The 14,460-nt window shown below is 37.7% G+C and overlaps 1 protein-coding gene across 2 annotated transcripts in view; it reads right to left on the minus strand.

The window, feature by feature from the left end:
* Positions 1-14,460, minus strand: part of LOC111151960 (zinc finger protein 277) — a 104,579-nt gene that overhangs the window by 18,412 nt on the left and 71,707 nt on the right. For both annotated transcript variants that reach the window (XM_022510206.1, XM_022510207.1), the window contains exon 5: positions 2,097-2,188. In XM_022510206.1, coding sequence (XP_022365914.1) covers positions 2,097-2,188 — 92 coding nt within the window. The remainder of the gene's footprint in view (positions 1-2,096; positions 2,189-14,460) is intronic.

Consider the following 14,460-nt stretch of genomic DNA (forward strand, 5'->3'; position numbering starts at 1 on the left):
GTAATTGCTACATCTAACATGAGGCTTGAACTCAGGACCCCAAGATCAAGAGTCCCATCCTCCTCGGGCTGAGCCAGCAAGGCACTCTCGTTATCACAACATTAGTTCATAAAATGAAGGTGACAGTTTTGGGGATCTCATTAGTACACAAACCATTAATAGACTATGCACAGTGACACACAATACAGTTTATCTAGCTTATTTAGATACTTATGGTGCCCCCAAATTACTATTTTTTTAGGGTTATCATTTTTTTCCTTTAGAAAATAAAATAAAGCAGCCAACCCTAAAAATGTTTGCTGATTTTTTTAACTATGTAGGAGTCCCATTTATTAATCTCATAGTTAACACACTCTTTTGGCTAACCACTTAGCTATTACCGATAACTATGAATAAAACTAGTATTTCATAGAGTACTTCATAGCGCCTTTTGGCGCAAATTTTTCTCTATGCCAACTGCCCTAGAGAAGAATCAAATCTTCATTAGTGGTATTTTAAACATCAGCGCTGCAACCAAACCATTTTCTAAATTCAAATTAGTACCTTCTCCTCAATGTTTTTTAAGTAATAATGTCAGTTACTGTGCTAGGCTTTTTTGTTAATACTGTAGACTGCCTTCTTTGAAGCGGGCAGAAAATGGTATTTTTCTGATTGTCCACTCTTATGTTGCCACTAAAACCATTCCCAGTTCCTAGAGGTTACAACTTCATGACCTGTATTTAAGTCATGTACATTTGTAAACACCAAATGCTATATAATGAGAAATATATCTCTTTGTCTTTAGTTCCTGGCACGGAGCTTCTAAAACCCTTGGAATTTCTCCTTGATAGGATTATCGCTGTTCTGCTGACAAGGCCACTCAACCCAAGACCGTTAGGTAGCTTCATAATGGGAGCTGGTCAAGGAAAAGACTAACCATGTGATTACAAGGTGGTGCTTTTGAGCCTCCAGAGATGGGAGTGATCTGGAGATTAAGTTCAATGACTGAAACAATGCTCATATGATGAAGGCTTATTAAAAATTTTGGACATCAAAGCTCAGTGAAGATTCCTGGTTGGTGAATACTCTGATGTGCTGGGTGAGTGGTATGTCCTGATTCTTTCGAACAGAAGCTCTGAGTTCAGGAACCTCCCGAAACTTGCCCTACGTATCTCTTCACTTGGCTGCTCCTTTATAACAAAACTACAGTCCTAAGTATACTCACTTTCCAGAGTTTTGTGAGTCATTCTGTAAATTACTAACCATGCAAATTACGGGTGAGGATCTTTGAATTTCTGGCCAGTTGGTCAACTGAACTTGTGGCTGGTAACTAAAATGGAGGCAGTCTTGCTGGGCATGATGCTGCTTAACCTGCAGAGTCTTACGCTAACCGTGGGCAATTAGCTTAGAATTGAATTATAATATGCCAGCTGGTTTTGAACCCAGTTGGGAGTAGTAAAGAATTATCAATACCCCAGTTTTGTTTTGTTTTTTTAGATCTTTATTAGTTTTAATATTCAAAAGTGAAACATCAAAAACTGCTAAAGGTTTAGCATTAACGCTATAGAAGGGTGTGTCTATAGTAGTTTGTTGTACATGGTTTTGCCTGTCAGCCAACTGAAAAAGTCCTACAACATTAAACACAAATTTATTTTTGGCATTTAAGAAAAAAAGAGGCAAACCAAGAAACAGATTCCTAACTACACAGAACACACTGATGTTACTGGAGAGGAGATGGGGGGATGGGTTAAACAGGTGACAGGGATTAAGGAGGGTACTTGTAGTGATGAGCACTGGGTATTGGAGTGTTGTATGTAAATGATAAATCACTAAATTCTACACCCGAAACTAATAATACACTGTAAGTTAACTAACTGGAAATTCAATAAATACTTGGAAAAAAATAAAAGAAAAAAAATGAAAAAATTATTCCTTTATTCTGCTTAGAGCAACTACAGTCCATCTTTAATGTTAAGCATAGTAAAAAAAAATTACAGCTGATATATAAAAAAGTCCTGAGCTAATCCACAGAACTTAATTTATATAACCATTACGAATGTTTTGATGTGTTTTCAGATGAAAAACAATAATATTTAAAGACATGGATGAGGGCAAACCTGTTCCCGAAAAATTCCTCATTGCAAAACATACAAATACCATGAAAATGGTTATCATTTCTTTCTTGCTGCTGTTGTTCCAGAATTTCTTTCTGTAAATTAGAAACAGATATTTCATATTACTATTATTATTATTTTTTAAGATTTTATTTATTTATTTGACAGAAAGTAAGAGGGTGAGAGGTAGCACAAGCAGGGGGAAAGGCGGGCAGAGGGAGAGGGAGAAGCAGCTCTCTGCTGAACAGAGAGCCCAAAGTGGGGCTCAAACCCAAGACCCTGGGATCATGATCTGAGCTGAAGGCAGATCTTAACCAACTGAGCCACCAAGCCATCCCTGATATTATCTTTAATAAATGTACAGTTAGCTAATGAAAAATGTTATAGTCTGAATGGGAGGAATCTGGGGAAGAAGCACAAAGGGAATATATGAATATCGACAATATTTCAAATTTCTCCACATTTCTGTCCTTGTATCAAAAATCGAAGTCTATACTGTTAAATGCTGACAGAACACTCCATTTGGATAGCTTTGCAGGAAACTCAGAGTCACCTGGGTCTCATCATCCTTCCCTACCCTGGCTTTACTCCTGTTCTTATTAGTTAACTCCCATCCTCACCCTCTTTCCCAAACAAAAATATGGTAGGGTTTTTGATTTGCTCCTTTTTGTACCTCTCAGTTTAGTCTGCAATCAAGTTCTGACAAATTTTTCACTTGAATTATCTTTTATATTACTTTTCTCCACCATTCCCAATGCCATCGCCCTGAGTCCGGTTTTTGATCAGTCATGGGATTACAATAATTAAGTCTCCTAGAGGGTCTCCAGGATCTCAATCCTTTTTCCATCACATCCATCCTTCTTTTTGTTCTGAGGCAAACTCTTAAACATGGTTTTCCTACGCTATTATCTTGTTATTCTTCAACTCAAATAATTTTTTAAAAATATTTTATTTATTTATTCATGAGAGACAGAGAGAAGCAGAGGGAGAAGGAGGCTTCCCATGGTGCAGGGAGCCCAATGAGGAACTTGATCCCAGGAACCCGGGATCACAACCTGAGCCCAAGGCAGAAGCTTAACCGAATGAGTCACCCAGCCGCCCCCAACTCAATAATTTTAAATATGCTTTGGTAACATTTGCTCCAATCAGGGTGGTTCTACACACCATCTTTCCTTGAGGTCATTTTATTTCTCTTTGATTTTTGCCTGTTATGAATCTTAACCTGTAACTTAAGATTCCCATTTCTATCATGATTTCCATTTCCAGACTGCTGTATGAGAGAGTTACAAGCTCTGGCTCTGAAACACTGAGTAGACTTGGATTTGAACTCTGGCACTCTGGGTATTCAGTATTTAACTTTTTCAATCATCAGTTTTCTCATTTTTAAGATGAAAATGGAAATATTATCTCAGAGAATTGTTTATAGGATTAAATCAGATAATTTATGTACAGGGTTCAAATTGTGCATGGGTCATTAAATGTTGGATATTATTGTTAACCAGCCAATGTCAATTTCCACTGTTTATTACCATCATCTCTTTGTTAACTGTTTGCCTGCCTTGTCTTCTGAAGGGATATGAAAATTCTTTGGAGTAAGAATTAAGTCTTAGAGTATATAGCCTGTGAAGAATATATAAATGTTGAGAATTATAAATTGTGGTAATTCATGATGCAGAATACATCTCAAAAAACTTTTTAAAGGGCTAAACATGAGTTGTTGTAAATTGTAATCTCTTGTCTCTGATTAAAAATTAGATTTTTAGGGGGAAAAATTAAGTCTTTATGCTGTTCTTAGAATGGCATACAGCTTCTCTTATAACATGGAGCTCAAAATAGGAACTTTATAAAGTTTATTGGTGATTCTATGAATACTTACAGAATAACATAAAAATGAGCTAATATCTAGAAGCTTAATAAATTCCATATGGCATTTCTGGAAATGTATCACCAAACATCTAGAAATACTAATCCATTTAAAGAAAAAAAATTAAGAAGTTACCATGATAAAAATCAATTCCATGAACTGGTTCCATCCGTGATGGAACAATGAATATCACACTTACCCTTCCCCTGTAAACTACTATGAAATAACTTGCTTCATCTATTTTATCTGTTTTCAGATACTGGATAATGGACAGTGCAGGGCTGCGATCCATGAAAGAAGAAAATAATACACTGCCAGTTTTTTGCTGGGTGGTATTTTCTAAACTGCAATATAGGGAAGTGAAACCCAAGTGAGGTGTAGCTACTCACTGGATGGAGGGGAAAAAAAAAGAATGGAGTTCAGGACACTAAAGCGAGTGCACTCTGTGGGACAAGATACTAGAGAGAAGAAGGCTGGAGAGAGGGAGCTCAAGATGTACAAAGTAGGACTCTGTAAGTCCTGACGGAAGAATTTCCAGGGGCTGTGAAGCTGAATGGAGATTCCAGAGGTTACAGCATTGGGATATATTGGAGTTCCGACATGCAGAATAAACAGACCTTGCTCAACAGTTTAGGCATACAGCAAATATAAAAGAAACTCTTTAAATTTATGTGCTGGTAGCAAGTGGATAGATAAAAGCTAGAGAAATAAAAGAGCTAAGGTAGATGTATCAGACCATCTCAATTATTGCTTTTTGAGTTTAAGTGAACCTTGCAGCAAAACTGAAATGGATAGAAGTCAAATAAAAGAGGTATTGTTAAAGGAAACTGAACTTTTATAAACATGCCTGGTTTGACTAAAAAAGAAAAAAAAAGGAAAAAAGAAAAAAAAAGAAAACACATTTCTGAGCTCTGTATCAACAACTTTGTTAGCAGGAAAAACAAAAACCCTAATAAAGCTTTTGATAAAGAACCCTATCACTACTGGTACAGTAAGGCCGAGGCCGAACATGTACTTTCTCTGCCTATTCCTGTTTTCAGTCCACAAGACTCAGTGCTCATTAAAAGTCACCATTCTGGCTCGTACTTCTCAAGCTTGTGATGATATAACCCAATTTGGCTAAAGAAAAATCTCACTCAACTTCGTATCTCCTTGGTTTTAGCTCAGCACAAACACAAAAGATTTGTGAGTCTAAACCAGAGGGATACTAAGCCATTTAAGGTTTTCTTTGGCCAAATATAAATTTTATCAACTGACCCTGAATTGCAAAACTTAAGTGGAAACATTAGAAACGTAAATTGATTCTTCTTAGGAGAGCCTAATTTACACTTTGGTATATTTGAGGCAGCATGGGATAGACTGGACAATAAGAGAAGTCACTGTAATGGCAAGTAACTAAAACCAGGCTGTTCTGTTCTGGAGCCTCTCTCCTACAGTGATGGCGGGTACTGAGGACTCTCAGCTAAGTTCACCTGCACAACCAACAACCATAGTAAAAGATGAAGATTCCAAAATGCCCTTGTACTCTAGGTTCAGAGATGCCCTAGCAGGTCTCATACAACTCCTTTAATTTTTACCCAAGTTCATTCCATTAAGATCTGCCTTTTGTCTATGGCACACACTCTCCCCCAACCCCCAACAAACTCTTTTTAAACTCCTTTCCAGACCTTCCTCCAAGGGGAGCTACTTAAACCATTTGTTGCTCTGCCTCTGCTTTCTGTTTATTTTATTTGCTTAAGACTTTTCTCATTTTCATATTAACAAGTCTAACAAGGACTAGCTTTATTTGGATTCTCTGCTCTTCCTAGACCTGGTAATTTTAAAATAAGAGAAGTCTTATGTAAATGAAATAAGCAGAAAGAAGATGGTTAATTAAGAAAAAACAGTTTTTCTTTTCTCTTTCTTTCCTTTTTCTTTTGTAAAGCTTGGTATATGATTAGTTCTAGCATATACTTTAACTCACTTTCAAACAAAGAAGTATAATATTAACAGATAATCCACAGCAAGCATCACAAAGATGTGCAAATCAAAGCCTACCAGCTTTGTGGTTTTATTTTTCTAAAAAAAAAAAAAAAAAAAAAAAAACCAATCCCATGCTGGGTAGACATACTAGATTTTATTCACGGATTTCCAGAATAGGAGGATGAAGAGAATGTCACAGATGTTATATGTTTGAACTTCTCAAACTTATCTGATGAAATCAGAAAAAATTTTCATTACAAAATAGGCTTGGATAAAGACCACAGTTATAAGAATATAAGATCAGCTTATGTATTTGGCAAAGAGTCATAATAATAAGCTGCATTTTTGTCTAATTGGTTTAAAATGTCAAGAATGGCAGGAAAGGGGTCAGTGCAGAGTCTTTCATCTTTATTCATAAGCTGAAGGCAGAGGAATCATTAATGAAACAGCAGATAGAGCAGATGGCCCTCAATAGTCAGAGGGGATTGACATATATAGGTAGAAAATGAAAATGTGAGTTAGGCTGAAAGTTACAAAAATCAGCCAATTTAGGAAAAAGCAATTTAGAAAAATCTCAATTCAGTTAAGTATTTGTGTACAGGAAAGAAGACACTGATGCTCAGAATGACATAGCCAATGGAGATAGCTTGTGTTACAGTCAGGAAGTAAAACTAAGGCTGATGTTATTAATTATAGATACCAAAAATGTTCTCTAGATACTGACATTTCAGATTCATAACAGACTTTCCAGCTGAATGGCTGTATGAGTGACTAGGAGAGCAAACAGCACACTCCGAAGGTTCCTTCCCAATCTAGCCCCCCGGGGGCAGCAGCAGAGCAGAACCTGTCAGGCAATCTCAGTTTAGGAGCCCAGCTGAGCTCCTTCAACAGAGAACACAAAAATTGTCCCTAGTAAAGTCAGAGCGGTAGCCCAGAGCCTCCAAAGGAAGGCAGCAGGATCTCCTAGTCTTCTTGCTTCCTACTTTCGGGACAATGGGTTTTCTCTGAGGTCTTTGGGATTATTTCATTTATACTTCCACCTTAGCCCAATAGTTATATCAGGCTGCTATGAAACAATGTGGCATAGAAATGAGAGTAAAAGAAAGAAAAAATTAGGATGGGCACATAACTTGAAGGTTAAAAAATAAAAATAACACACGCCTACATATGCACAAATTCATACCTAAAGGTGGGCCCCAAATTTGGCTATCAGTTTTCTTAGAAAAGGGAAACCAAGCCAGCAGGGGTTTGTGCTGATTTTGTCCCTTATTCCTCAGAGGTAACCTTTATACCCTTGACATTTCTTGAGCGGCTGGAGTGTCCGTCTTACTCAGGATGAGCCCTCTGACAGCACCTGACAGCTAATGTTAATGAGTTAACTCAGGATGGAGGCTGCTATGCCAGAAAGTCCCACTGCATGCTTAGTGGCTCAGGGCTTTGAGCCACATGCTATCAGCCTTACTTAGAAAGAGGGAAGTGGTGGTTGAGTTCCACTCTGTGGTCAATGACTCAATCAATCAGTCTTAATGAAATTTTGGTAAAAACCCTGGTTACTAAAGCTCAGGTAAGCTTTCCTAGTTGGGAATACTCTGTACTGTCACACACTGATGTGCCAGGAGGGCAAGAGATCCCTGGAGATGATGGAAACTGTGCTTAGGACTTTGCCAGACCTTCCCCCATGTATCTCTCCTGTTGCTTCTGATCTGTATCTCTTTCTATAACAAAACTGTAGTCCTAAGTACAGTGCTTTCCTGAGTTCTTAGAGCTGTGGGGCAGTAGGACCCCTCAATTTGTAGCCAGCTGGTCAGAAAAGAAGATGCCCTGGAAATCCCCCCCACCACTTGTGGCTGGTGTTAACATAAGAACAGTCTTGTGGGAGACTGTGCTTTGTGAAGTCTGGCTTAGCTCTAGTGAGCTAGAAGTTATTGATAACAAGTATACAATGTGATTTAATGGACAATATATTAGAATAAATAGACCAAACAACATGGACTGTTTCTCATAATGATCCTCAAAATAAGCTTACTCTCATGCCAAAGCACATTCCAAACTCAGTGACGTGTGGAGGGGTTGGGTGAAGGTTGTTGGGATACAATATAGATGCCTGCTTCCTCCTCATTGGAGGCTGAAAGTTTAAGACTATCTAGAAAAACTACTCAACTCAAACACTGTTCCCCGAATGCAGTTTTTATAACATAATAATCTGGATTTTGTCTTTTCAGTAAAGCACCTAGAATGCAGCTTTTCTAGCTCTCACTTGGATGTACAGCCAAAGGCCTTAAAAGGTAATAAGGAGGGATGCCTGGGTGGCTCAGTAGGTTAAGCCACTGCCTTCGGCTCAGGTCCTGATCCCAGGGTCCTGGGACCAAGTTCCGCATGAGGCTCCTTGCTCGGCAGGGAGCCTGCTTCTCTCTCTGACTCTGCCTGCCACTCTGCCTGCTTGTGTGTGGTCTCTCCCTCTCTCTGACAAATAAATAAATAAATACATAAAATCTTAAAAAAAAAAAAAGGTAATGAGGAGACATGTGGGTTGATACTGTCATAGAAATTGCAGAGTCCTAAACATGGACTAGATCTTGCATGCAAGTCATTTCATGCTTAGCCAAAATGACTCAAGAGAACAGCCACAAACTAGACAAAAAAATCCCTAAAAAAATTCATTTTTAATCCCCATTTCACCCTTCCAACACCAACTACTGGTCTCTAAAGTTGTATTTATTAATCAAGGTCACAATTTTTAGCATGGATTAAATTTTAAGTAAGGTGTCACCAGTTGCCTAGTCCTGACTGGATGGGTAGGTCGGGTATTGTGAGAAAATTATCCCAATAATACCTAGCAATGAGTGACATAATCTGCTAACATCTCCGCAAAGACAAACTTCTGGCAAAATATATTCCAAGATAACTAAATATAGCAATTTATTATACTTATCGCTAACAACTTGGTTAAAAGATCAAGATTGAGTACCAAACAAGTATAGGTTAGGTTTTAGAATTTATTTATGACAACTAGTTAGTTGATTCAATTGTTTCTTCAAGCCATGCCTTTCAATAGACAAATATGTATATCTCTTTGAACTCTGAGAAAGGAAAAGCATCTACCTACTTTAACCCAAAGTGGCACTTAATCACTAAGATATTAATTAAAATAAAGGAGAGGGAGGAGGAGGAGTTCTGCTCTGCTACCCTGCTTAGGATTTAGAAAGTCACAGAGGGGAGCCTGGTTGACTCAGTAGGTAGTAGCATGTGAGTATTGATCTTGGGGTTCGAGTTCCATGTTGGGTGTGGAGATTACTTAAAAATAAAATCTTAAAAAAAAAAGTCATGGAAAATATCCTTATAATGAGAAAAAGTTGGAAAAATCAAAAAAGGAAAGAAAAAATCATTCCTTATTTTAAATCCAAAAATCTATATATTTGTAACCACAGGACTGTACATTTTATTTATTTTTAATTTATTATTTTTAACTTTTTTTAAAGATTTATTTATTATTTTAGAGAGAGCGAGAGCATGCATGCATGAGTGCAGGGGAATGGGGAGCAGGGAAGAGGGAGAGGGAGAAGGAGAGAATCTCAAGTAGACTCCCTACTGAGCACCAAGCCAGCGGTGGGGACCAATCCTGCAGTGCTCAGATCCCACGTGAGCAGAAATCAAGAATCCAACAGCTAAGAGACTGAAGCACCCAGGCACCCCATTTAATTTTTTTTTAAGTTTATTTATTTGTAATCTCTATACCCAATATGGGGTTTGAACTCACGACCCTGAGACCAAGAGTCACACGCTCTACTGACTGGACCAGGCAGGCACCCCTGAATTGTACACTTTAAAAGGGTGAATTGTGTTTCTGTGAATTGTATCTCAATAAAGCTGTTATTTTTTAAAGGAAAAGAAAAAAATCTGAAGCCCCAAGACACAAGACAAACTGAATTCCAAAGGAGATAAACCTAACTCAGGAGGGACAGAGACACAAATTATTTCCCCTTTGAGAAAAGGGAAAAAAAAAAAAAAAAAAAAAAAGCTTAAATTTTACAGAATTTTTAAAGGGTAAGTCCCTGGGAACCCTTGCCACAAAATGGTCCAGCTCTTTCTTTTCTACAGGTTTCCTTCAAGTTCTCAGGAGAAAGATTGGCAGTAGGGGAGAGAAATATGAACAACAGCCCATCACTGGTGAGCAGGCACAAAACCCACTTGATTCCTAGGACCCTTCTTTGGCATTCAAAGCAAAAGCCAGAAGCCGCTGGGGGAAGGATCCAAACCTTGCATTGCTACAAAGCATTGGTTTTCTGAGGCTAGGGAGAGGGCAAGAATTACTGAGAAATAAAATATCATTCCTGAGTTCTTTCTGAGTGTACAACAGTGTTCAGTGGTATAAGAGCTGGATATGAAGACAGGCTCAGGAGACCCTAACCGGCAGTTTGCCAAGCAAGTTCTACAACACATTTTTTCTTAGAACATTGAAGCAAGTTATAGGCATGTATTCTGGTATTAAAGGATTTAAATATTAAAAAAATAATAAAGATATTTGAAATTTATGGAAAGGATGGTTATTCTTTCTAAAAGATGGAGTAGGTCTGGCCACAATCTGTTGGGATGACAGCAGGGAAAGGAGGCAGCAAAGGTCAAGGGTGCATTTATTTTTTATTTCTATGAGAGGTTACAAAAGATCATCCCCTCAAGAAAAGAGATGGTGGCATGAACATTTAGGAATATTAATAGAGTTAAAACCTTGAAGAAGAACCAACCCTGGAACAGTTTAGAATTCAGATTTACTTAAGTTTTCAGCCATCAATATAAGTTCAGGGTAAAAAATAAAACAGTAAAACATCAACAAAATGGAAGTTTAAAAGAAAAGTAATAAATATTAAAAAGTACGTTAGTCAGATGCAGAAAAAGGTCTGTACTGTTGATATAAATGAGTCAAAAAGTACTAGCTTTCTTTTGAAGAGACTTGGTTACAGTACCAGAACCCAGACTGCATACCAAATGGCAAAGCCCCCTAATACAGATGGAACACTGATCAGCCTTTTCTCTTTAAGAGTGTGAACATTTGCAGCTCTTATAGCACTGGAGATTCTGGGCTGGCACTCCTTTGAGAAACTGACATCAAGTCATGGAGAATGGTACCTCACCTATCTTTGGTCATAAAAAGGAGACCACAGACGTTTGTTTGCTATTTCCTGTTCCCCACACCCCCACTGTCCCAAAGGAGTAAATGAATTGAAATTAACACAGAGAAGGTTTTATACTGTTTTTTGGTGAAAACAGGTGACTTGGAACATCCCAGCTGGCTAAAACAAATGCCATTTACTCAGCAAAAATTTCCCAAAGGTTAATTGAAGTTTTGGTATTACACTGGGCACTGTGAACTACACCTTCTTTTTGGTCATAATCTGTAATTCAGAAGAGGTTTAAATCTTTCCCACTCACTGAGAAAAAAGTTCTTGTAAATTGATCAGTGAATATTAAAGTTTTAATGTCTACTTTGTAGCTGATAGCTAAAGTTAATTCTCTACAGAAACCAATTCTTCCTAAGTCACTTCAGTCACTGGAATTACTTTTTAAAATGTCTTTATTGGGGCGCCTGGGTGGCTCAGGTCATGATCTCAGGGTCCTGGGATTGAGCCCCGCATCGGGCTCTCTGCTCAGCAGGGAGCCTGCTTCCTCCTCTTTCTCTGCCTGCCTCTGTGCCTACTTGTGATCTCTCTCTCTCTCTGTCAAAAAAAAAAAAAAAAAAAAGTCTTTTTCTTCCAAAAGCATTTTCAAAGCATTGATTTATCTGCAGCTCCATTCTAGAGGCTTACTTCAGATATCAGCTTTTCTAAAAACTCTTCTCTTCCCCTTCAGAAAAGCCATGAGATTTTGGAGAACAGCCTTCCAAACAGAGCCAATAGCAGGTACAAACATCAAGTGATGCTGGCAAGAGCTTGTGTCTAAGGAATAGAGACAGAGACATGGCCATGTGGCTGGATATGGTGACCAAAGTTAGGGAGAGAAACAGGCACCAGACCCTTTGGGATCCTGGTAAGAGCTCTGGATTTTTATTCTAAATAAATTTGAAAGTATTGGAAACATTTCATTTACTGGAGTTATATGAAAATGAATGAGTGAACATTATATAAACTATCGAAATAGTCTTCAAATCGTTTCAAAGTCAGGAAGGATAAAAAATAACACCATCCTTTCTTGTTCTTTCTGCCATTTCTCATATCTTCTTATAGTAAGCATGGTATTTTCATTTCGATCTCACTCAGAGTTATGGTGAAGGCTTATCACAACCTTTCTCTAACATAAAAACTCAATATGAGGAAATTAAAGTAAAGAAAGCTCAGTAAACTTCCACCAATTTAAGGAATGGAGAGCAAGTCTGATTAACAAAGTAAAATGGAAATGAATTAATTTTGTGTAAAGATACTGACGTAGTTTCAACCACATTCAGAACAGAACTTGCCGGCAACTTACTTAAATATTTTAGAAGCCCTCTGAGCAGGCGTTAAGTAAAAAGCTATATATTTACCAAAGAATTCCTTTTTAAGTGTCTAAAAATGTTAGGTAGCCCCAGGAAAGACTAACCTGTCTGCCGGAATCTGATGACTTGGGCATTTTGAGTTCATGTTCGTAATATACCCATACAATATACTTAGTATACTTAAACAAAAACACAGATCCACATGTAGAGGCAGGAATAACTGTATTAAAGCAAGGATTATCAATGACACAATACCATTTCTTAAGATAAATCAGCATTTTATGAGAGCTGATAGGAAGTTAACTTTGACAATAACATCAAGGATCTTAATAAACAAATGAGAAAAGACATGTCAATGGCTAAAGCAAGACAGTAAAACAAAAAAGCCAGAGAGAAATTTCTTAACTGGTTTATGATATACTCCCACAAATCCACGAGGTTTGATGTGACTAATATTCCACCTTCTTAAAAGACATCAGCACCTCCCACCCCTTCTGAAACAGCAATGATAACAGAAACAACCATCTGCTTGCTACATAGGACAGAAAGCATTTTTCTTCTTCTTGGAGTCGACATGAGGTGGCTTTTTGAAGGGAAAGGAAGAGACAGAAGAGACAGAATTAACTAGTAGAGAAAAAAAATTACATAAAAGTAACCATTAACAGGGAACAGACCATTACACTGAAAAAAAAGAAAAGCAGAAGGACAGAAGAAAAAGAACTGCAAGAGTTAAACACATGCCAATTAGAAAAGTCTAATTTTCATTTGTACCGAAGATATGAGGGAATCTAGCGTAGGCAAGAAGAGGAGGATTTTAATAACGGAAAAGTGCCTACAGGAGACTGCAAAATGCCCCCCTCTTACACTGGAAGAGGAGAGAGCATCCAGGGCATGGCTCAGTACAGTATAACCTCCCTGAGGAAGCATTTTCTTGGATAAACTCAAGGTCAGATACACCTTTATGTTTCTTTAAAGATAGGGAAAACTCTGAAAACATATTGTCTTCAAGTTTTAAAAGAAAATGTAAGCAGTTTAGGTCCAAAGAATTAAGAGTTTACTACCTACCACTGACTTAAGATAATAAAGTAAGAAATGGGATTTTTTTTTTTTTTTTAAGATTTCATTTATTTATTTGACACACAGAGAGAGATCACAAGTCGGCAGAGTGGCAGGCAGAGAGAGAGGGGGAAGTAGGCTCCCTGCTGAGCAGAGAGCCTGATGTGGGACTTGATCCTAGGACCCTGAGATCATGACCTGAGCCGAAGGCAGAGGCTTAACCCACTGAGCCACACAGGCGTCTGAAATTAGATTTTCTTAAAAAAAAAAAAAATCTTAGCAGTAGATACAAAACACTATTACTTATTTACATACGTATCTATGTTCCCACTTATCCATTTTTATTCATTATAACAAAGGTCAATTTAGAAAATGTCTCTTTTGCTTATAGAAGTAAGATCAGGGGCACTGGGGTGGCTCAGTGGGTTAAGCCTCTACCTTCTGCTCAGGTCATGATCTCAGGGTCCTGGGATGGAGCCCCACATAGGGCTCTCTGCTCAGCAGGGAGCCTGCTTCCTCCTCTCTCCCTGTCTGCCTGCCTCTCTGCCTACGTGTGATCTCTGTCTGTCAAATAAATAAAATCTTAAAAAAAAAAAAAAAGAAAACTAGATAAAGGATCTTGGTACAACTAGAAAAAAGCATGGTGCACCGGGTTTGGGAAATAGCAGGAGTCTGGGATGCTTCCTTTATTATTTTATATGGTATATAACTGTGACCTTGAACACTTCTCCTAACAATCTTGACCTTGTTTTTTCCATTTAAACAGAAATAATTTAATTGTCTTACTGATTTCATAGAGCCAATATGTATAAAAAATGGCATGTAAATTTTTAAGTTCTGTTAAAGGAGTTCAGAGTGGTAAACTTTAGGATTGAGTTTAGTATAGTTTCAGACTGGGTTTATATTTATTTGCTAAACAGAAACATTAATCTGAAGGCTAAAATTGCTCAGTGGTCATTTTAGCTAACTTGATCTCTGTTGGTTGTTAATAATGTTATAGTTCAATGGGAAATATCATA

This window comes from Enhydra lutris, unplaced genomic scaffold, assembly GCF_002288905.1.
Source record: "Enhydra lutris kenyoni isolate GAN:26980312 unplaced genomic scaffold, ASM228890v2 scaffoldscaffold27, whole genome shotgun sequence".
NCBI lineage: Eukaryota > Metazoa > Chordata > Mammalia > Carnivora > Mustelidae > Enhydra > Enhydra lutris.